The sequence below is a fragment of the Pongo pygmaeus genome, chromosome 3 (genome assembly GCF_028885625.2).
Source record: "Pongo pygmaeus isolate AG05252 chromosome 3, NHGRI_mPonPyg2-v2.0_pri, whole genome shotgun sequence".
NCBI classification, from domain to species: Eukaryota; Metazoa; Chordata; class Mammalia; order Primates; family Hominidae; genus Pongo; species Pongo pygmaeus.
In genome coordinates this window covers 88,025,652-88,047,282 of record NC_072376.2, presented here as the reverse complement: position 1 = coordinate 88,047,282, position 21,631 = coordinate 88,025,652, and the positions used below count along the sequence as shown (strand labels likewise).

Genomic DNA, 21,631 nt, shown 5'->3' with positions numbered 1-21,631 from the left:
CCTCCTCATAGAGAGCATCTTCTCACTCTACTCGCACTTGGTGGAAGGGCAAGATGTCTCTTCAGGGCCTCTTTCATAAGGGCACTAATCCCATTATTGAGACCTCTGTCCCCAAGACCGTATCATCTTCCAAGGGCTCCATTTCCCAATACCAACACCTTAGGGGTAAGAATCTTATCTACTGTACCAAGGACTCCAAACCGTTGGCACCTGCCATAGCTCACTGTGGTGAAGATGGAGAATGGTGGGAGCGTCGGGTAGGAGAGGTAACAACCGGACTGGAGACAGAGAGACCAGTTTAGGATGCTCACCAGCAAAAAATTACAGCTGGGGTTGGGAAGATGTCCCTTTGGCTCTGGGCTGAACTGTGCAGCTAGGAGGCCTCCTGTCTTCCCAACTACAAGCCATCCTGAGAGACTCAGTTCAGCACAGCAGCACTGATTCTGATGTTTCTTAATGAAGATCTTTGGTATTCTGTATTTACAAATTCTCACTCCTGATCCATTTTTCTTTAACCGTACATTAGCCTGAAAGGTGGTCATTAACTCATGGTTCATTATGTGGTGTCAACTTTAGGAAGAACTCACCCATCTGAGCTGGTCTGGTGATAGTAATATAGTTCTTTCTCTGATGCCAAGTGCCACCTTAGGATGGCAGTAGTGGTGGAACATGGGCACAGTGCAGCATTCACGAGTGCTCTGTAACACATAGCTGTCTCCTTCATCAAGACAGTGACCTTCCTTCTCTTTCAAAAGTTGTGCCCTATTCCTGACCCCAGAAGGCAGATAAATATGTTATTTTCTAGTCCAGGCTATCTTGTCTTTAAGTAAACCCACTTCTTTAACAGGAAATTATTGCCAAGAACTCCAGTGCTGAATTTAAAAACGTCCAAACCCTTTTCCAACCTCTTCTACTTCTGTACTTCTAACCTCCTCCAATCTTAGGGAATCACAATAATTGGTTTTAAAGAAGATTGTTTTTTAACATTCAGTTATAATTTTGTACCCCTAATAAGAAAAGTCGCCTCATCATTTTCACTTGCCTCATCTTCCATTAAGAATAAAATACTTTTAAGATGTAAAAAAAGGGAACCATGACCAAGGATTAAGTGAACGTATCTATTTTTATTATGAAACATTAAATTTTGACACACTGCCTCATTTGCTTTTTTAAAATCTATTATCTGACTTAAACCTATTCAGCAAAAATGCCAATAAATTATATTAATCATAGTTGGGGTCTTTTTAAAACTAGGAACATAATATGTTTTATGATAAACAATAATACTAAATCTTGAGTTGTATGAACTGTTAACTTGAGATTTGTTTTAGATGTTTAGCTTAAAACAAAAAGAAAACCAATCACATTAATACACTTGTTGCAAAAGTTTCTCCGGAATGCCCTCCACATCACTGTGTGTCAGCATCCTTCGGCTTCTTCACTGAGGTATGGAATGCAGCCATATGTAGGTGTCAAGGCACTCATTCTAAGCTGTCCTATCCTGCACATCTTAGCAATCACATTAGATGGAGGGCTGATGATATGCACTAACTCTCAGCCCAGGCTATCTTGCTTTTAAATAAATTAATTTCTTTAAAAGAAAATCATCAACTAAGGACTCAAATGCTGAATTTAGAAATAATAATTCCAATTCAATACACATTCAATCAAATGTGTTAGTACTTAAAAGTCACAAATTTTGCAAAGTAAACAACCAATGAACTAAGGCAAATAGCACTGCCACCACATGCCTTAAAATGGTATATTTTTGGTGTTTGAAGCTCTTTGCAAATTATCTTTTGGGACAGTCAGATGGATTTAAATAAAAGATGTGTGTTCTACATAAATTCAGTTTTAAGGTTTTCAACATGGGTGGCAACATTACAAAAATATATCAATAGTCTTAATAGTGAATGTTTTCCACCTGGTTTCTAAATCTTTATTTTCCGTGGAGGTAAACCAAAATTTAGATTCCATCTTCAGAGTTATGATATAATCTCTATTTTTCCTAGAGATTTGAAAGCTAGATATGATCTAGGTCCTTGCCAGGATCTTCACTTTCATCATCCTCATCCTCTTGGTCTCCAGATTCAAGTTCATCCTCTTCTTCAACCTAGAGGAAAAAGACGTATTTAATATTGTGAAAATCTGTTCATGTCACATTCGACATTTAACAATATACATTACTGATAATTTTTTTTTTTTTCTGAGATGGAGTTTTGCTCTTGTCACCCAGGCTGGAGTGCAATGGTGCGATCTCGGCTCACTGCAACCTCTGCCTGCCAGGTTCAAGCGATTCTCCTGTCTCAGCCTCCCGAGTAGCTGGGATTACAGGTGCCTGCCACCAAGCGCCCTGCTAATTTTTTTATTTTTAGTAGAGACGGGGTTTCACCATGTTGGCCAGGCTGGTCTCGAACCCCTGACCTCAGGTATCTACCCGCCTCAGCCTCCCAAAGTGCTAGGATTACAGGTGTGAGCACTGTGCCCAGACAAATTTTGTATTCTAGTAACTACAGTAGAATATAAGCCATCTGATTTCTTTGATTTGATGCCCAAGGCTCTGTCATTTCTAATATGAATGAGATATATCAGTTAACTTTGCTGATTAATGGCTACACCTCTTTACACACAAATCTGAACCAAACATGGCAAAAGATAATGACACGCTTGGGTGACAACAATCTTGTTACCAATCAAATCAATTCACTTTCTAGGCTTAAAATCCAAAAGAAAATAGTCTATAAGTACTGAAAACTGAACCTAATCTGTGTATTAAGTAAATTCAATGAAAATAGTGAAAACAGTATAGATGGTACCATATTCATGAACCCACATATCCATTCCTATAATGTAGGCACAACTTTTCCATGCTACATTAAAAATCTTTTAAATGCATTACACTAAAACATAATACAAATCATTTTTGGAGACATTTTAATCTTACTGGATGACCAAGATCCTTGAGTTTATTCTTCAATGACAGTATTTTCTGATCTTGATCGGCCAAGAGCACCAAGAGATCATCTTGTTCTTTTTTAGAATCTGTAATTTCCAACTCTAGTTTGTCTTTCTCAGTTTGTAAAATGGCAATGGTACTATTAGATGAATCCAGCTGCTCTTTAATGGCAGTTCTTTCCTCAGACAGAGCCTTAATTTCATTCTAGGAAAAGAAAGGTGAAAGGCAGGAATCTAAAATTAGCACTCACTTTCCTAGAGTTTTTAACAAATAGTTTCTTTCTATGACAAATCACTGTACTTGTTCAACCTAAGGAATTTAGGGGTGGAGGTTAAGGGTACAGGAGGTTTAACACACACACTAACGTGAATTTGTTAGACTGTTCATCAAAAATGGTTATTGCCAAAAAATAGTTTAACATCCAAAAAATAGTTTTAGTTAGCTATTCCTCAAAAAACCTTTAAGACGCTTAAAAAAAACAGTACCATTTCAGATAATCAAAGGAGTAAACAGAAACACAAAGCATTTTACAGCACAAGTCTGATTAGTACCAGAATTTTAGAATTCAAAGCTCAAGTTAAAAAAAAATTTTTTATCCCAATTTCAAGCATACAATTAAATGAAAAGAAAATAGCTTCAAATAAAAATCTATGGTTTAAAAATAAAATAATTTGGCCACAATCCAAAAAGCACAATTATACATTATTTTCCTTATTTTCATTAACGTGACCTCATTCCTTTCTTCATGCTATTTATTCTGATGTCTCTGTCACACAATAATATGCTGACAGGATATAACGTGCCTGTGTTCCACGGCTTATGGAAAGCCTACATGTGGTTTGTGTATTAGCTAAATCTGTACTCCTTGTTTTGTTATTGTGATTAGATGTTGATCTTAAAAAGAAAACACAGGCCGGGCGCGGTGGCTCACACCTGTAATTCCAGCACTTTGGGAGGCCAACGCGGGCAGATCACCTGAGGTCAGGAGTTTGAGACCAGCCTGGCCAACATGGTGAATCCTCGTCTCTACTAAAAGTACAAAAATTAGCTGGGCGTGTTGGCAGGTGCCTGAAATCCTAGCTACTCAGGAGGCTGAGGCAGGAGAATCGCTTGAACCCGGGAGGTGGAGGCTACAGTGAGCTGAGATCATGCCATGGCACTCCATCCAGCCTGGAACACAAAATTGAGACTCCATCTCAAAAAAAGAAAAAGACAGAAAACAAAAATATTTTCAATAAATTTTACTTTTATAGTACATGCATATATATGCTTATCTTACATATTATCATTATTTGAAATAGTATTTTAAAAGCTTCATTTGTGGCTGGGCGCGGTGGCTCACGCCTGTAATTCTAGCTCAAGGCAGGCGGATCACGAGGTCAAGAGATGGAGACCATCCTGGCCAACATGGTGAAACCCTGTCTCTACTAAAAATACAAAAATTAGCTGGGTGTGGTGGCACACGCCTGTAGTCCCAGCTACTCAGTAGGTTCAGGCGGGAGAATTGCTTGAACCTGTGAGGCAGAGGCAGAGGTTGTGGTGAGCCGAGAACGCACCACTGCACTCCAGTCTGGTGACAGAGTGAAACTCCATCTCAAAAAATAAATAAATTAATTAAAAAACCCCAAACAAAAAAAATCTTCATTTGTGCCATCTTAAATCATCAATACAGGAGTGAAAATGTTGTGAGATAAAATTACACATCATTAGCTTTCTTCATAAATCTAAGAATTTGAAAGATATATAAAATTTCCTAGAGTTCATTTCATATTATACGCAGTAAATAAAAGTTGCACCAAAAACAAACCTTTAACTCTTTGGTCTCTTGTAATAATGCTGACAGTCTTCCTTCTACATCAGTAGTTTTGGTGGCTATTATAGTCTCGGTCTCTCCTTGTACCTCAACTGATTTTGCCTGAAATTAAAAATTGGAAAAAAGATGTCTCTTAAACATTACAATCCATATGAACTCCCAAAGTGGTTATTTAGTTTTTTTTGCCATTTTGATATTTTACTTTTAATAACAGAAAATATAATTCCTTATGTATTTATGTGCAACAAAGAGCTCTCCACTGTCAGATGAGCTGTTCCCACACAGAATAGCATCAAATCTCATAAGAGTATGAGGAAGGCTGGGCTAAGGTGCCTCAAGGTAAGTAAGCCCAGAAAATTAATCAGCAAGGCAGCTCTAATGTAACTGTAACTCAGCATTTAATAAACACAGAATATTTTTCAAAGCCTTTCCTTTGTAAATTTCCTATAAGTCCATACTATCATCCTAGATAGGTAGATAAATTGAGCCAAATATCATTATTAGTGAAATGCAAATCTTTTCTCAAGTGCTAGAGAAGACACTCCTGAATAAGTTTTTCAGTCTTTCCTTGTCTTTTTTCTAAAATACTAGGAAGTGGGGTGTTGACACAACAAATATCTAAAAATGTGGAAGTAGCTTTGGAACTGTGTAATGAGTAGAGGCTGTAAGAGAGGAGCATGGTAGACAAAGCCTGCATTACCTTGATGAGACTGCTGCTAGAGATATGGACGTTAAGTGATTCTGGTGAGAGCTCACAAAGAAAAGAGCAGAGTTGGAGAGAAGCTTCATGGTCATGGTGAGAAGAAGAATGCTGGCAGAAATATGAATGTTAAAGGTGCTTTTGGTGAGGTCTCAGATGAAAACTAGGAACATGTTACTGGGAATTGGAGGAAAGGCAATCCTTGTTATAAAGTGGCAAATAACTTGGCCAAATAGCGTTGCAGTGTTTTGTGGAAAGCAGAACTTGTAAATGATGAATTTGGATATTTTGCTGAGGTTTCTAAGTAAAGTGTTGGAGTGCAGCCTGGTTTCTCCTTGTTGCTTAAAGTTAAATGTGAGAGAAGAGAGATAAATTGAAGAAGGAATTGCTAAGCAAAAAAGAATCAGAATTAGAAGATTTGGAAAATTCTCAGTCTACCTATATTGCAAAAGTATGAGAAAGCATGTTCTGGAGAAAACAACAAGGGTTTCTGAATATTTTATGACAGCAGAAAAACTGCCAGCTTGGACTAAAGGGACAGAAATAGAATGTAATACCAGCAAAATAAACTATTAAGTAACTGAATAAACGAATCTGGTGAGACTGACTATAAAACGACTGCCACCATGAACAAGAAGCCTATGTTACTAGAATACCAGCTAGTAAGTAATCTAAAGAGAAGGTGCTATCTGATGAATTTGTTTCTTTTTAATTGTGGCTAAGAAATAATACATCAACCTTGTCTTTATTACCTTCCAGAGGAAAAAGAAAATACTTACAAACACTTCTGTTTTCTGTAACAGTTCCTGCTTTTCTGTCTGTAGTTTGGTGATCTCCACAGATTGTGAGTTTAACTGAGACTTTAAAGTTGCCAGTTCCTAAGAGACAATAATAGTTGAGTCATAACATTAAATGGTATTAATTTCATCAAGGAAATATTTACAGGGAGACATTTAAAAAAATGATTTACAACTTCCTAGTTTTAAAATCTAACTCTAAAGAACTATTCTAGAACTTTGGGTTCAAGATGGAAAATTCAACACATTCATTTACCTCTGCTCCCTCCTGAAATCCCATGCAAAAAAAAAAAAAAAAAAAAAAATCATAAAGAAAAGGAAGGGAGGGGAGAAGGAAGAAAGAAAGGAAGGATGGGAGGGAGAGAGGAAGAAACCTACAAAAACAAGAACAGTCAGAGAAGAGAGCAATATAATTGGGGAATTTTGAGAAAGCAACTAACTCAGCACACCTGAGAAAGCTGAAAGCTAGGATGACCACTGAGAAAGTTAAGATAGTACCTGACTTACAGTGAATGCATTAACTACCAGAAAGGTTGGGAAATGGTATCATTAGATACCTCTGGAAGTACAGATAAAAATGAGGTTAAAAACTGCAGGGCTGGTTAAAAGACTACTTAAGAAATAGATCATCAGATCCCTGTCTCAATCTTAGGCATCAGGCAACCGTTCCTCCTTTCCTGGATGAAGACTTGAGGTTTATTATGTGGCTGGGCAAAACAGGACATCTTTAGACTAGGGACCACCAAACACAGATGAAAGCAGTAGTACTATAATGAAAACCAGGGTATTAATTGAAAGCTTTTATTAATGTTGAATTTCTCACCCTCTTCTCCCCCAAAAAAAGTACAGGAAAAGAAAGGCAATTATAACAATGGCTCTCAGCAGGAGTGATTTCTCCCCATATCCCCCCATCCCCAAGGACATTTGGTAATGTCTGGAGACGCTGAGTAAGTGGCGGGACAATGGCAAGTAAAAGGCTCTTTTCTTTTGGTTCTCTTTAAAATTTCTATCATGTACATTTGTGGCTTTTCTAATTCATTTTGTTTAGTTATTAAAATGAGTTATAGTTTTCTATATATAGTATTTTACTATATATTATAAAAAACAAAACTTGTCACTTAAAAATATATATATTTTAACAATCTAAAGTTTATAAAAGTAAATAAACTGGAGAAAGTAAAAAAACTAAAAGGCAATTCTCTTTTTATAAAAATATCTAATGAAAGTTTCACTGGGAAACATAATTAAATGGCTTATTTTTACTTAGAATTTACAAACTAAGGCTATATATTAGTAACTTAATTCCCGCTAATTTTAATACAGTTCTAGTATAGGTACACTTAATAAAACCAAAAGAGCATATTAATCTTCCCACACAAATAAAACATTGTGAACAAATATTGGAGACCTGAAAATCCTCAAATGATAAGTGATTCTTTTTTTAAAAAAAGGTCAGATATTAAGAATCTACTCTGAGGTACATGGACATTATCAAAATAAGACAAAATTTCTCTATGTTCAGTCATTTCTCTTTCAAAGCAGCCATGTCAGTGGACTAGGGCCAGTTGCTTAGTGGAGAGAGAAGGAAGTCAGTTAGTCCTAGGTTAGTAAGGATGGTCACTTTTTTAGTACTGCTCGGATTAAAAAAAAAAAAAGAAGTATGCATTTCTTTTATAATAAGAAAGAAAGGAGGGAAAGAAGAAAAGAGAGAGAAGAAAAGAGAGGAGGAAAGAAAAAAAACCCCAAAACCTGTCTGGGGATAATATACTCTAGAGTTTTCTTCCAATTGCTACATTATTTAATTGTAAGTATACATAGTTCATTTCTCTTTTTTAATTCTTTTCTTGAACAATACATTTAAATTTTTTCATTGGATAAAGGTAAATCTGTATGATCTAGTTTAATAGGAATTTATAAATACTATAAGCAAGTAGAAAAAAGTTTAGCTTGCTTTTCTAGATGTTATAAATTACCACAGAAAAAGTTTATTTTGCTTTTTAGCTGGAGTCATTTAATTGAGATATAGGTAAGTTTACCTTTTGTTTTTCTCTTTTCCAATTCTAAAATTCTACATTTTCTAGACAAAACAGTTTAAAAACCCCATACATTTAGTCAAGCAATTATCATAGGATATGAAAATTAGGCATAAGATTTTACATTTTCATATTTGCAAATTACAAATTTAAATTTTTCCTTGTTAGTTCACTGATAATCTATAAATAACATGGATGAGATGCTGAGATTTTTTAAAAAGAATACCTCTGAAAAATAAAAACACAATAAAAAGCAAAGTACTATTACCATATAAATAGAAACAGCTTCTGGATTTTCAAACAGTTGTCTTAAATTTTACTTACATCTGCTAATATAGTTATAGATTTGTGAAACTATAGGGCTGTTATTCTATTATAATTAAAACATGACAAAGTAGAATTGGATCAAAGTAGAAAATTACCTGTTTTAATTCTGCCACTTGTTCAGAATCTCTAGCTGAAACTATTGCTGAAGACTGTTCATTTGTGCCAGATGTTTGGGAAGATTTCTACAAATAGCACAAAAATAAACTATATAATATATTCAGTCTAAAGAGATGAGAAAAAAAAAACAGAACTGTACACATATAAACTATATCATATGTGCTTACCAAAAAATTCACATCAACCTTTTAATTTTTATGCCCAAGATAAAATTTCAACACAGCACATATTGTCTACAACTTTTTCATAGCTAAAAATCCATTTGTAGGCTGGTGTGGTAGCTCACACCTGTAATCCCAGCACTTTGGGAGGTCAAGGCCAGTGGATTGCTTGAGCTCAGGAATGCGAGACCAGCCTGGGCAACACGGTGAAACCCTGTGTCTACTAAAATACAAAAAATTAGCCCGGCATGGCAGCGTGCACCTATAATCCCAGCTACTCGGGACGCTGAGGCAGGAGAACTGCTAGAACCTGGGAGGCGGAGGTTGCAGTGAGCCGAGATTGCGCCACTGCGCTCCAGCCTGGGCTAACAGAGAGAGACTCTGTCTCTAAAGAAAAAAAAAAATTTTGTATTTTACTGAGCAATTTATTAAATCTAAGCATTTACCTGCGTTCATACGGAGAAAGAGCATAAAAGCAGACATTTATTAAATAATTTCCATGTATTAGAAGAGTATTTCACTTAAATCTCACAACAATGAACTAGACATTACCACTACCATTTTATAGATCAGGAAACAAGTTTAAAGAGGTTAACTAAATTGCTTAAATTCAATGAGCCAGGAAGCATTGAAGCTTAAACAGTTTGACTCTAAAGCTCATCCTGTAAAATCTTTTTTTTTTTTTAGATAGAAAGTCTCCTTCTGTCGCACAGGCAATGAGGTGAAGTGGGGCAATCTCGGCTCACTGCAACCTCTACCTCCTGGGTTTAAGAGATTCTCCTGCTTCAGCCTCCTGAGTAGCTGGGACTACAGGTACCTGCCACCATGCCCGGCTAATTTTTGTATTTTTAGTAGAGACAGGGTTTCGCCATGTTGGCCAGGCTAGTCTTGAACTCCTGACCTCAGGTGATCTGCCCACCTCAGCCTCCCAAAGTGCTAGGATTACAGGCGTGAGCCACTGTGCCTGGCCCATCCTGTAAAATCTTAACATATGATATTCTGGCTTAAGAGATCCAAGGAAAAAAAAAAAAAAAAGGCAGGATAATGAGAACCACTCTTGAACCCTTATTTTAACTTTTTAAACATTTACTTACCAAATTTTCAATCATAGAGTCCTTTTCAGTCAGCTGGCTTTGTAAAAGTTCCTGAGTACGTTTTAATTCTTCTATCTCTTCTCGCAATCTACCAATTTCTTCTGGCTGAATGCCATTCATCTGAGCCCCCTCACTGTAAGAACCTTGATGCTGATTGTCTTTTCCTGTTAGACAGACATAACATTTTAAAAGCCAACGGGAAACTTCAGTTTTTCATTTTTGAACTAGAAGATTCAAATATATAATTTTCTTAATTCCATTACTTTGGCAGCACTTTTGCAATCACATTTCATCTTTGCAGAATGGTATATTGATAAAAATAGTGAACTGATAGTATTTTCCAGATTTCTGGGAGAAAAAAACAGCACAGCCTTGACTAAACCGCATGGTCTGGTGATCTATGATTAAGAATTACAGTAATTTTAACTCCAATTCTGTCAACTGAATATGAAAAAATAAAATCCCTTTAAAAAATCTTCACAAGCACCGTAGGATAATACTATTTAAAAGCAGTGCAGCTCTTGCCATTTTCCAGGCACAACTTAAATTTTTCATTTATTATTTCATTTAGTTCTCAAATGTTATTATTATTTTCATTTTGCAGAAGAGGAAACTGAAAGATTACATCGGTCATTCTTAATCAGCTATACATTAGAATCACCTGGTGGGCTTGTACTAGTTACTGATCCCTGGACCTAATCCCAGATTTATTAAATCAGAAACACTATTGTGGTATCAGCATTGGTATTTTTTTTTAAAAAAAAGCATCTCAGGAGATTCTAATATACAGCCAGGGTTGAGAATCAATGGGTCAGATAAACAGGTAGCAAGAAGCTTGGACTTCAATCTCTAAAGGTCCACTCTTAACTACTCTTAACTATCATGCTATTTTGTTTTAAACTCCGATTTACATTTTTGTCACCATGATTAAGGTTAGAAAAATACTAGTCCACAGAAAGAATCTTTTACTTTGTCTAGCTCTTGAGGAAAGAATGGCCTGAGTGCTATCATAGTGATGGCTCAGCTACGCTTACCTAGCTGTATTTTAAGAAGATTATACTGGTCTTTGTGCTGCTGGATCTGAGATACTTGCTGTGTGACTGCCGTCTGGAGCTGTTCATTTTGACATTTTAATGTAGAAACCTGCTGCCTTAATTCCTCAAGTTGGAGATCCTGTGAAACAAGACATAATTCATGTGTTTTAAAGTCATACTAGTTAGCATTAAGAAGGTGAACATATTTCAAAAATTAGAGGTCATTTTGGGACAGTATGCTAAAGTGCTCAACACTTCCAAAATCATTCAATAATTAAGCAACTTGCTGTGTTAATATATCCATCAAGGCCAATTAATATGCAGCAGAACTACAAGATTTCAAAGGCTCCGTTAATAAACACCATGGCATAGCCTGCAATTATAGCGGGAAATAAAATGAAAAAATTCCATTTTATGGTCATAAAACCATTTAAAAATTTACATCAAACTATTTAAGAAATTTAGTATATGTATGTATACATATGCTTCTATATTATTTTTAATATTGAAAGACAATGAGAAAATAAATATAGCAAATTGAAAAAAGAGCTTCCAACTTTTACCATCATAATAAAACTATAGTTGGAATTTGATGTATTTATTTTTTATTTTTTATTTTTTTTGAGACAGAGTTTCACTCTTACTACCCAGGCTGGAGTGCAGTGGCGCAATCCAGCTCACTGCAACCTCCGCCTCCCAGGTTCAAGCAATTCTCCTGCCTCAGCCTCCTGAGTATCTGGGATTACAGGCACCCGCTGCCATGCCCAGCTAATGTTTTTGTATTTTTAGTAGAGACGGGGTTTCACCATGTTGACCAGGCTGGTCTCAAATTCCTGACCTCAGGTGATCCACCGGTCTCAGCCTCCCAAAGTGCTGGGATTACAGGTGTGAGCCACCATGCCCGGCCGGAATTTGATGTATTTCTTTATTTTCTTCTAATTTTTTTCCCAATCTGTGGTTTAAAATTTGTCATAATCGGTATATATATAATTATGTAGCCTTTAATTTAGTTAACATTCTATCATAATTTCCCCATATTGCTACATAGTTTTCAAACCATAATTTTTAATCCTCACTATCTAATTAAGTAGATGCAATACAATTTATATTCAATGTTTTTGGTGCTAAAGTTGCTTTCCATTTTTCTTTTCTTTCTTTCTTGTTTTTTTTTTTTTTTGGAGACAGAGTTTTGCTCTTGTTGCCTAGGCTGGAGCAATGGTGCGATCTCAGCTCACTGTAACCTCTGCCTCCCAGGTTCAAGCGATTCTCCTACCTCAGCCTCCTGAGTAGCTGGGATTACAGGCATGGGCCACCATGGCCAACTAATTTTTTGTATTTTTAGTAGAGACGGGGTTTCTCATGTTGGTCAGATTGGTCTCAAACTCCCGAGCTCAGGTAATCCGCCCACCTCGGCCTCCCAAAGTGCTGGGATTACAGGCATGAGGCACCGTGCTCAGCCATTGCACTCCAGCCTGGGCAACAAGAGTGAAACTGTCTCAAAAAAAAAAAAAGAAAAATGGAAAGCAAACTCAGTATCAAAAACACTGAATATAAATTGTATTGCATCTACTTAACATTGCTTTCCATTTTTCAAAGTGACAAATTTCATTACAATATATATTTTAGTCCATATAATTGTTTTCCTGAATCTTGGAGAATTTCCTTAGGATGAATTATCAAATGTCATTCAAAGGATAAACATTTTATAGTTCTAGATGCTTGTGGCCTAATGCCAAATAGCATTTTAAATGGTAAGAATATTTAAAATGAACATTTCTAAAGAGTCATTGGAGTAATTGTGTCAATCACTCTTTTCTTTTGCCAAATCAACTGTATTTGCAGCCCCAAGTATAGACTCTATATCACATTCCAACTATTTGTTTTTTCACTGTTCCAAAGATATTATTACATTTTAGCAACTGGAAATGACTCCATCTTTGTACCCAGATATAGATGAAAAATCCTAATAACCATAGGTAGTTTGATGATTCAAATTTTACCATTCTAAGATTATAATTTATTGATTGATTTACTTTTAAACTGAAAAGCTTAGAATGAATGCTAAATATACCACAATATTTTCATTCTTTCTTAAAATTTTAACCTCAGTAGGCTAGGCGCGGTGGCTCATGCCTATAATCCCAGCACTTCGGAAGGCTGAGGCAGGTGGATCACCCGAGGTCAGGAGATCAACACCAGCCAACACGGTGAAACCTCATCTCTACTAAAAATATAAAAATTAGGCAGCGTGGTGGCACACGCCTATAATCCCAGCTTCTTGAGACATTGAGACAAGAGAATTGCTTGAACCTGGGGGGCGGAGGTTGCAGTGAGCCGAGATTGTGCCACTGCGCTCCAGCCTGGGCAACAAGAGCAAGACTCTGTCTAAACAAAAACTAATCTCAGTAATGTAGATTGTGAGGAAGAAAATAAGATATAAACATTGGTCAATTTAAAGGGTTCTATCTATGCTTTTACTTGCCACACCTGCCATAAACTGTGCACAATTAGTAGACAGGTGTGGACAGCAGTAGAGGGAAGGGGATGAAACTGTCCCACAGGGTCTGCCACTATTGTATTTTTTTATGACACTGGAATTTTAACAACATTAATAACCTCATTTTTCAGCACTTTCTAGAATTCCAATCAAGGTAAATATCATAAGAAATTAAATGAGAGTAAAAGTCAAGAAAACATTTTGAAGGAATATAATGAAGGTTTAGGGTACTCAACACAATGCAAGTAATGAAAGTTCACTGGTATCCTGGAAAGAAAATGTCAACTGATGATTCCGCAAATGTAGTTTCATCTTTATCCACTCATCATTATCTAATAAATCAGCTGCATGGTGCTTAGCACATATTAAGCACTCTGTTTGCTGAATACTCAGATGCTTTGAAAAATAATGAGTTTTGCTTTCTATATCCTCTTTCATTTGAAATGTCAGAAAAAAATTCTTCCTTAAAGCAGAAAGTGCCTATTGGTAATCAGAGGGTATATACATTTCATTAGTACTTACTTGCTCTCGAATCATATTTTTGTAGTGAGTCACAATATTGTCATGCTGTTCTAATGTTTTTTTCACCTCTTCTTCTTTTTTATCTTCTTCACTGGACTTATAAATAGCCTTAGTTATAACACCTATAAAAGAAAGCTTATTTAAAATTTGTTTTAAACCTTTTAAATACTATTTTACTATTAAGACTTAGTAAAAACATATAACCTAATTCCATGATAGGTAAGAAATAATCTTTTCAATCTTACTGAAAGCCAGATGTCCTTCAATGGGCTACAGATCAAGAGCTAGGAAAAAAATATACCTTTAGAGTTATCATATAACCTGTATGTATCCAGAATATACATGTACAATATAAACATAATTAGTTCCCATCAAATATCAATATAAGTCTTCAGTCTTACCTTCAAGTTCTTTTACCAGCTTCGTAAACTCATGATCAAATATCATGTATTCTGGACTGGGAAAGTTTGGCTGGGGTTTCTGAGATGCTCTGGAATACAACTCATGTTTGCTAATAAATCCTAGTTTCTCTATGAAATTCTCTTTGCCAATCCTCTTCTCAATTAGTTGTTTTAGTTTCTCTCTATGGAGATAAGCATATTGAGATGCTTTAAAAAAATAAAATCAAAACAAAACATAAAAGCTTGGTCTACATAATGCTTTGGCAAAAAAAAAAAAAAAAAAAAAAAGTATCATTATCTCTTGATGCCATTAGAAAATCACCTTCCCCTTACTTACTTCATGTAGCTTTCAAGTGAGTTATCATTGAAATAAATCGAAATGCCCAACAAAAGGGCACATAAGCCTTGGACCAACTGCTCTTCTTCTCCAAGATTTTCTGCAATTTGTCCTGTAAGCTGAAATCTTTGTTAAGGAGGCTAAGGATTGAAAATATCTAGTATATTTTGCAATTTGAATTTGACATACATTAACACTTCACATAAGAGTTCCCATAAGAAATTCCATATATAGGCTAGGTGTGGTGGCTTATGCCTGTAATCCCAGCACTTTGGGAGGCCAAGGTGGGTGGATCACCTGAGGTCAGGAGTTTGAGACCAGCCTGGCCAACATGTCTCTACTAAAAATACAAAAATTAGCCGGGTATGGTTGCGCACACCTGTAATCCCAGCTACTCAGGAGGCTGAGTGAGGCAGGAGAATTGCTTGAACCTGGGAGGCGGAAGTTGCAGTGAGCCGAGATCGTGCCACTACCCTCCAGCCTGGGCGACAGAGCGAGACTTCATCTCAAAAAAAAGAAAGAAATTTCATATATATATTCCAACCCAGCATAAAACAAAGCACACACACACAACTTAAACAAGCACCATTACAACCTTAGCAGTTTAAAAAGTTGCAACACAGATAAGATAGTGGAGAATTCAAATATTTTGGGCATAGAGCTACTTCTAATTGAGAAGAAAAACTAAAAAAGATATAAATACTTACATGTACGTTACTAAAACATAAAGGATACGAATGGAACATTGGCTGAATTGTGAAGAAAATGCGTTACTGCAATGGGACAATTGCTTAGCCAGGTACAAAGCAACATTAACAATCCAACTCTTGTTTGTATTTTGCTTCCCTGCAACAGATAAATTGGTAGAAATCTTTCCATTCATTTTATATTTTTCAAACTTAAAGTTGCCCTAAGATCCCTTCCATTTGCATGAAAAGAACTTTAACATCTTACAAGAGATGAGCCAGAAATCCAGTTTTAAAAAACTAAACAAGAGAATAAATTCTTGTATGCACCACAGGCTGCACTTCCTAAAATGAACAGAGTGCAGAAATTAGAACTGATTCATGTTCAGAGGCATATACTGGGTTATTTAAAATATGATTAGTTTAAAAACCTTGTCTGCTAAGGAAAAAAATTATAGTGTGGAGGCTTTAAAATAATCTATTAATCCCAAGACCCTTTACAATAAATTTGCCAAGCAAATTTATGATATTTCAGTCAGAAGTTTAAAAACAAGTTCCTGATAAAAGGAAAATTCTACTTCCTTCAAAAAAAAAAAAAAAAAAAATCAAGAAAAATACAAAAACTAATCCCCTGAATCATTTAGTCAAATTCCATGAGAGAATATATTCTCTAACAATAAATAAACCATACTACAAATTCAGTCATCACACACCAGATGAGAAATCACAAACATAATCAAGAGGAAGATTTAAATTAGCCAAGTGCCCCAAACCATTAACAGCTGCCAAGTATAGTTAATAATGAAAATTAGCATATCCAGCAAAATTAGTTTTCAAAATTTTAATACAACATTTACATCTCCTAGGTAGAATATTCTCTTAGTTCACAATATTGACAGTGCCCATATTTATATTCCTATAAACTGTATCTTTTTTTAAAAAAAAACAAAACAAAACTTGTTTGAAATAAAATAATGAAAATCAGAATAGTAATGCATCACTTTGGGGAAAGTCTCATAAAATGTCCAAAATATAATTCAAAGATCTAGACAAGGAATGAATTTAAAGTAACCATCACTGTGTTCTGAAAAATTTCTGCCACCCAGACTATTCTAATTTCATAAACCTTGATGCCAATATCTTGAATCTTCTATAATCTATTTTTAGGTATATTTAATATTGAATTAAGTTCAAACAGGACCTCTTCAAATGATTTGCCAGGTAAACACTGATACAAATTTAGTTTTTACATGGTGCATTATTTTTACTGTTTCCTTGCCTCTACGTCATTACCATGCCCACAATATATCTTCAAGTCATCCATGTAAATTGGAAAGTTAAAAACCAGTCACTCTCAACTGACTAGGTGCCACAGAAAACTTACAACAACTAGAGTTATAAATTCAAATGTTTTGTTCATCTACCTGGTTATATGTAAGTTCATTATTACTTAGAATAACCATTTGCAGGTACCAAATATACCCACATTGTATATATAAGAACATCCTATGAAATCACTGGCTGATGTGTGAGTAAAAAAAAAAACAGAATAAGATTTAAATCAGAATCTTCTAAAAGCATGGCTTTTGGGGTCTAATTGAAGGATAAGAAGAGCAAAGTCAAATATAACCAGTTAAAAGACAGAATGAAACACTCCATTTATTACAGACAAAAAAAGATAAAGTACTCAGGAGTGAACCTAATCAAAATGGTATAAAATCTAAACAAGGAAAATTTTAAAACACTCCTAAAGAGCACAAAAGTGGACATAAACCAATAGAAAGCCACCATGTTCTTAGCTAGGAGACTCAACATCACAAAGATAGTAATTCTAAGTTAATTTATAAAATTAATGTGCCTGTAATCCCAGCACTTTGGGAGGCCGAGGCGGGTTGGATCACCTGAGGTCCGGAGTTCAAGACCAGCCTGACTAACATGGTGAAACCCTGTCTCTACTAAAAATACAAAAATTAGCCAGGCGAGGTGGCACGCGCCTGTAGTCCCAGCTACTCGGAAGGCTGAGGCAGGAGAATCACTTGAACTTGGGAGGTGGAGGTTGCAGTGAGCCGAGATCACAACACTGCACTGCAGTCTGGACGACAGAGTGAGACTCCATTTAAAAAAAAAAAATTATAAATTAAATTAAAAATAAATAAATGAATAAAATTAATGTGATTCAAATAAAAATTACTAAAAGGCTTTTTTCTTTTTTTGCTTCTGGAACAAAACAACATGATTCTGAAGATCATATGAAAAAAGTGAGATTAACTAGGGACACTGTAAAAAAAAAGAAAGAGAATAATGGATCATGAACAAGCAGGAATCAAGAGACAGAATACAAAAATCCAGAAAAATGGGCCCATATACGAATGAAAATTTAGTATATGAAAAAGGTAGCATATAACCATCAGTGAGTTACAAACAGACTTAAAAGATTTTGGGACAACTAGACAGCTATCTAGAAAAAGATCAGTGGATCTGTATCTCACACAGTTCTCTGAGAAAAACAGAACAAAGAATTAAATGCAAAAAAAGAAACCAGAAAGTATAAGATAAAAATAGAAGTATAATTCCTTAAATCTTTTTGCGGGGAGTGGAGACTGGGTCTCGCTCTGTCTATCAGGCTGGAGTGCAGCAATCATAGCTCACTGTAGCCTTGAACTCCAGAGCCTAAGCAATGCCCCCACCTCAGCTTCCAAAGTGCTAATATACAGGTGTGAGCTACCACGCCTGGCCTAGTAAATTCCTTAAAATCTGAACATGGAAAGGCCTTTTCTAAGTATGACTTAAAATGCAGAAGCTATAAAAGATAAGTCTGAGAAAAAAAAAAAATCCAAAACAAAACACCAAGGTCAAAAGACAAATGACATACCAGAAAAAAAAAACACCCATAACTCATATTAAAAACAAGGGTTAAATACGTTAATATAAAACGGGCAGAGGATATAAATAAAAGGAAAAGTACACACCTCTTTTCAGAGCCCCTAGAGTGTGAACCATTGAGGAGATTTGAGAAAACAAATGGAGGCTAAAACTGTAATTTGAGAGCATTCTTAGGGGTAACTATAAACCACAGATTTTACATGATAAAAGAGAACTACAAACAAAATATTTGAAGCTGAGGGCTGGGCGCAGTGTCTCACACCTGTAATCCCAGCACTTTGGGAGGCCAGGTGGGTGGATCACCTGAGATCAGGAGTTTGAGACCAGCCTGGCCAACATGGTGAAACCCCGTCTCTACTAAAAATACAAAAATTAGCTGGGCCTGGTGGTGCGCACCTGTAATCCCAGCTACTCAGGAGGCTGAGGCAGGAGAATCGCTTGAACCCGGAAGGCAGAGGTTGTGGTGAGCCAAGATCGTGCCATTGCACTCCAGTCTGGGCAACAGAGTGAGACTCCGTCTCAAAAAAAAAAAAGGGGGCATGATGGAACTTTCTGGGATTATGAAAATGTTCTACATCTTGTTTTGGGTGGTGGTTACAGAGATACACTCAAACACCAAAAATCATCACATGAAACACAGAAGGTCTGTGCATTTTATTGTATATAAATTAATACCTCAAAAAAATTCCCTTTCAAATGACTGACATGTATACTTATAAAATACTTTCCCTAATATAAAATTCTGCAGGCTAAAGCTGCAAAATATGTATGTGTGTGTGTAAGTTAACGACACATGTTAAATCATGCTCATACACAAAGATACAATTCATAACAGGACCTCATTTATCACTACCCACATTATTCAACTGAAACCCATGCCCAAACATAGATATTAAGGTACACTCCTTTTCTGCCAAATACTCACACAAAACAAAACAAACAAAACAAAACAAAAATAGCACTTTCCCCACACACAGAAAAAAGGAATCCTCAGTGGTAGCTGTAGCATATGGATTATATTCAGAATAATCCATAATATTTCATTTAAAATATTTCAAATTATAAAATTATACTTACTATTGCACATTTTAAATAATCTAGTATAAAAATCATCATCACATTCTTTCATATGCTGATTAATTAAAGACAAAATTCTTAATCCTGAATTCTACTTCCTTTGAAATGGCTTCAGAGAAAATAAATAGGCAAGCTTGGAGAAAAAACACAAAAAACCGAAACCAAGGAAATCCAGAAAGTGCAAGCATCCCCAGAAGAAGCACAAGTATAGATTCAGATTCTCATTCCCACAGTGTTTAGTAACACCAATACAATATCCCATGGAGAAAAACTGGAGAGCCATTTACGATAGAAATAAATTGGCTGACACGCAAAAGTGTGAGTAGAATGTAACTTCAAACAAGCAGTTAAAAAAAACCAGTCAGCAAAACCCAAGACAGAGAAAAAGCTTTGCTGTAAGAGGAAAATGCCTAAGCTTAATCAAGTGATACATACCCGTCTGTCGATCTTATCACCCTGCAAATTATACATTACAAATTATTCATACATATTACTATTTCAGAAAAGTCTAAATCTGGAAAAATCCCTCAAATACTTTTTCATAGTCTCTCTACAAACTCAAGCCAATAATTTGGGACAGGATGGTTCTAATGATACTTCTTTTATACAATAAAAAGTTAGAGGATACATTTAGAGGATATATATTTTAGAAGATAAAGGATAATTTTATAGAACTGTGATTACTTAAGAGTGGGGAAGACACCACCATCTTTAGCACTTCTCATTATGCATTCATTGTAATTTCAATGTTAAAGTGAAGTCTGTGGTGATGGTGATGAGAGAGATAATTACTGTTTGGCTTTAAAATAAAACTGTTGTTAACAGATAGCAACATGAAAATGCCAAGTAATAAGTAAAGACATAAAAATTTGAGGTAGTTTTTTTAATCTCTAAAAGATAAGTGGTAAAGACAAAATAAGCTTTCAATTAAAGTAAACCAATTTTAAACTTCAACCTCCTTTTCACTATAGTTAGTTTTTAAGCTTTCATTTATAATTTCTATGGATGGAGCTAATGTTTCTTTAAAAGCTCAAAATAAGGAAAAATTCAACGAGTGTGGCAGGATTAAAAACTAAAGAAGGACACAACCACATTATTATGGGGAGTGGGTAGGATAACTACTGCTAGAGCAGTGTACAGAACAATTTTAGATTTAGTCACATTTTTACTTTCCCTGAGTGACTCTAAATGTCAATGACTTTAGAGTTTTGCTAAAGCATGAACTTGAACTGTTCAATAGCAAGGCTGGTACATGTGGGGAAATCACGTAACAGAAAGTGACATTCCTAAATGCCTAGCACCTACACTTCAATAAGGCTTTGTTGTTCTCATTAAGAGTCTAAGACATGCAAAAATTTTTTGTTATGTTTCCCTACATCTTACTAGGTAAATTATATGCACTGGGGACTTAAGGATTTAAGAACTCACGAACCTCAAGGGGATATATTGTATAACTATATATACAAAGGACCACTGTTCCATTGTTTCTAGATGATCAATTGCTTTGGGAAGAGAAAGAGGGAAATACACAGCTATGAACTACTTTACTCCCTCCCATAAACTAACCTGAATTCAGTTACTGAGAAGAAAGAGAAAAATGACATGCAAGAACACCGTGGATAATTTAAAAACAAGACAAAACCCTCAAAATACCTTTCTGCCCAGAACATGTATTTTCATCATGATGCAGAGCTTATAACTATTTAGCAAAACTATTACTCTAAGAGTATTTATTGCTTTTTCTCCACAAAACTGTTTCTGATTATGATGAACTAATAAGCAGAATAGGTCTTCTCTGTTTTTTCATCTGCATCTTCTAAAGACATCCTTAAATCCTGTATCATTGACATCAAAACATATAGAACTTTTTCCCTTATGCAAAACTTTACCTGTGAAAGAATATTGGTGCACTGTTGAAGTAAAGAAACTGGAGGGTTGCCAATACTTGTAGCAAGTTGAACCCTGAGCAACTGTTCTTTCTGGGTGGCATTTTCTTGCAACGCATGGGCAAGGGCCACAGCAGCACACCAGTTTGAAAGTGAATCAGTAGAAAACAAACCTCCACACAGTAACTGGCCAGCTGAAACTGAATTACCTGTTGCTACAAAGATGGCAGGCAGACAATAAAAATATATCAGATTTTGATGTAAACCAAATTTTAAATAAATTGTTTTCTGTACACATAAAATAGTGTGA

The 21,631-nt window shown here is 35.6% G+C and overlaps 1 protein-coding gene across 4 annotated transcripts in view; it reads right to left on the bottom strand.

Annotated features, from left to right (window-relative positions):
• Positions 1-1,104: 1,104 nt before the first annotated feature.
• The window catches only part of USO1 (USO1 vesicle transport factor), a 93,726-nt gene continuing 73,199 nt past the window's right edge, over positions 1,105-21,631 (bottom strand). Inside the window, exons 13-25 of one of the 4 annotated variants that reach the window (XM_054485771.1) lie at positions 21,325-21,536; positions 19,871-19,891; positions 15,525-15,635; positions 14,790-14,908; positions 14,453-14,634; positions 14,052-14,173; positions 11,033-11,171; positions 9,999-10,162; positions 8,722-8,808; positions 6,249-6,347; positions 4,764-4,871; positions 2,945-3,160; positions 1,105-2,113 (exon numbers count right to left, since the gene is read on the bottom strand). In XM_054485771.1, the coding sequence (XP_054341746.1) occupies positions 2,024-2,113; positions 2,945-3,160; positions 4,764-4,871; positions 6,249-6,347; positions 8,722-8,808; positions 9,999-10,162; positions 11,033-11,171; positions 14,052-14,173; positions 14,453-14,634; positions 14,790-14,908; positions 15,525-15,635; positions 19,871-19,891; positions 21,325-21,536 (1,670 nt within the window). In that variant the 3' untranslated portion in view covers positions 1,105-2,023. The remainder of the gene's footprint in view (positions 2,114-2,944; positions 3,161-4,763; positions 4,872-6,248; positions 6,348-8,721; positions 8,809-9,998; positions 10,163-11,032; positions 11,172-14,051; positions 14,174-14,452; positions 14,635-14,789; positions 14,909-15,524; positions 15,636-19,870; positions 19,892-21,324; positions 21,537-21,631) is intronic. The other 3 variants (XM_054485772.2, XM_054485773.2, XM_063663763.1) reach the window with 3 other exon arrangements.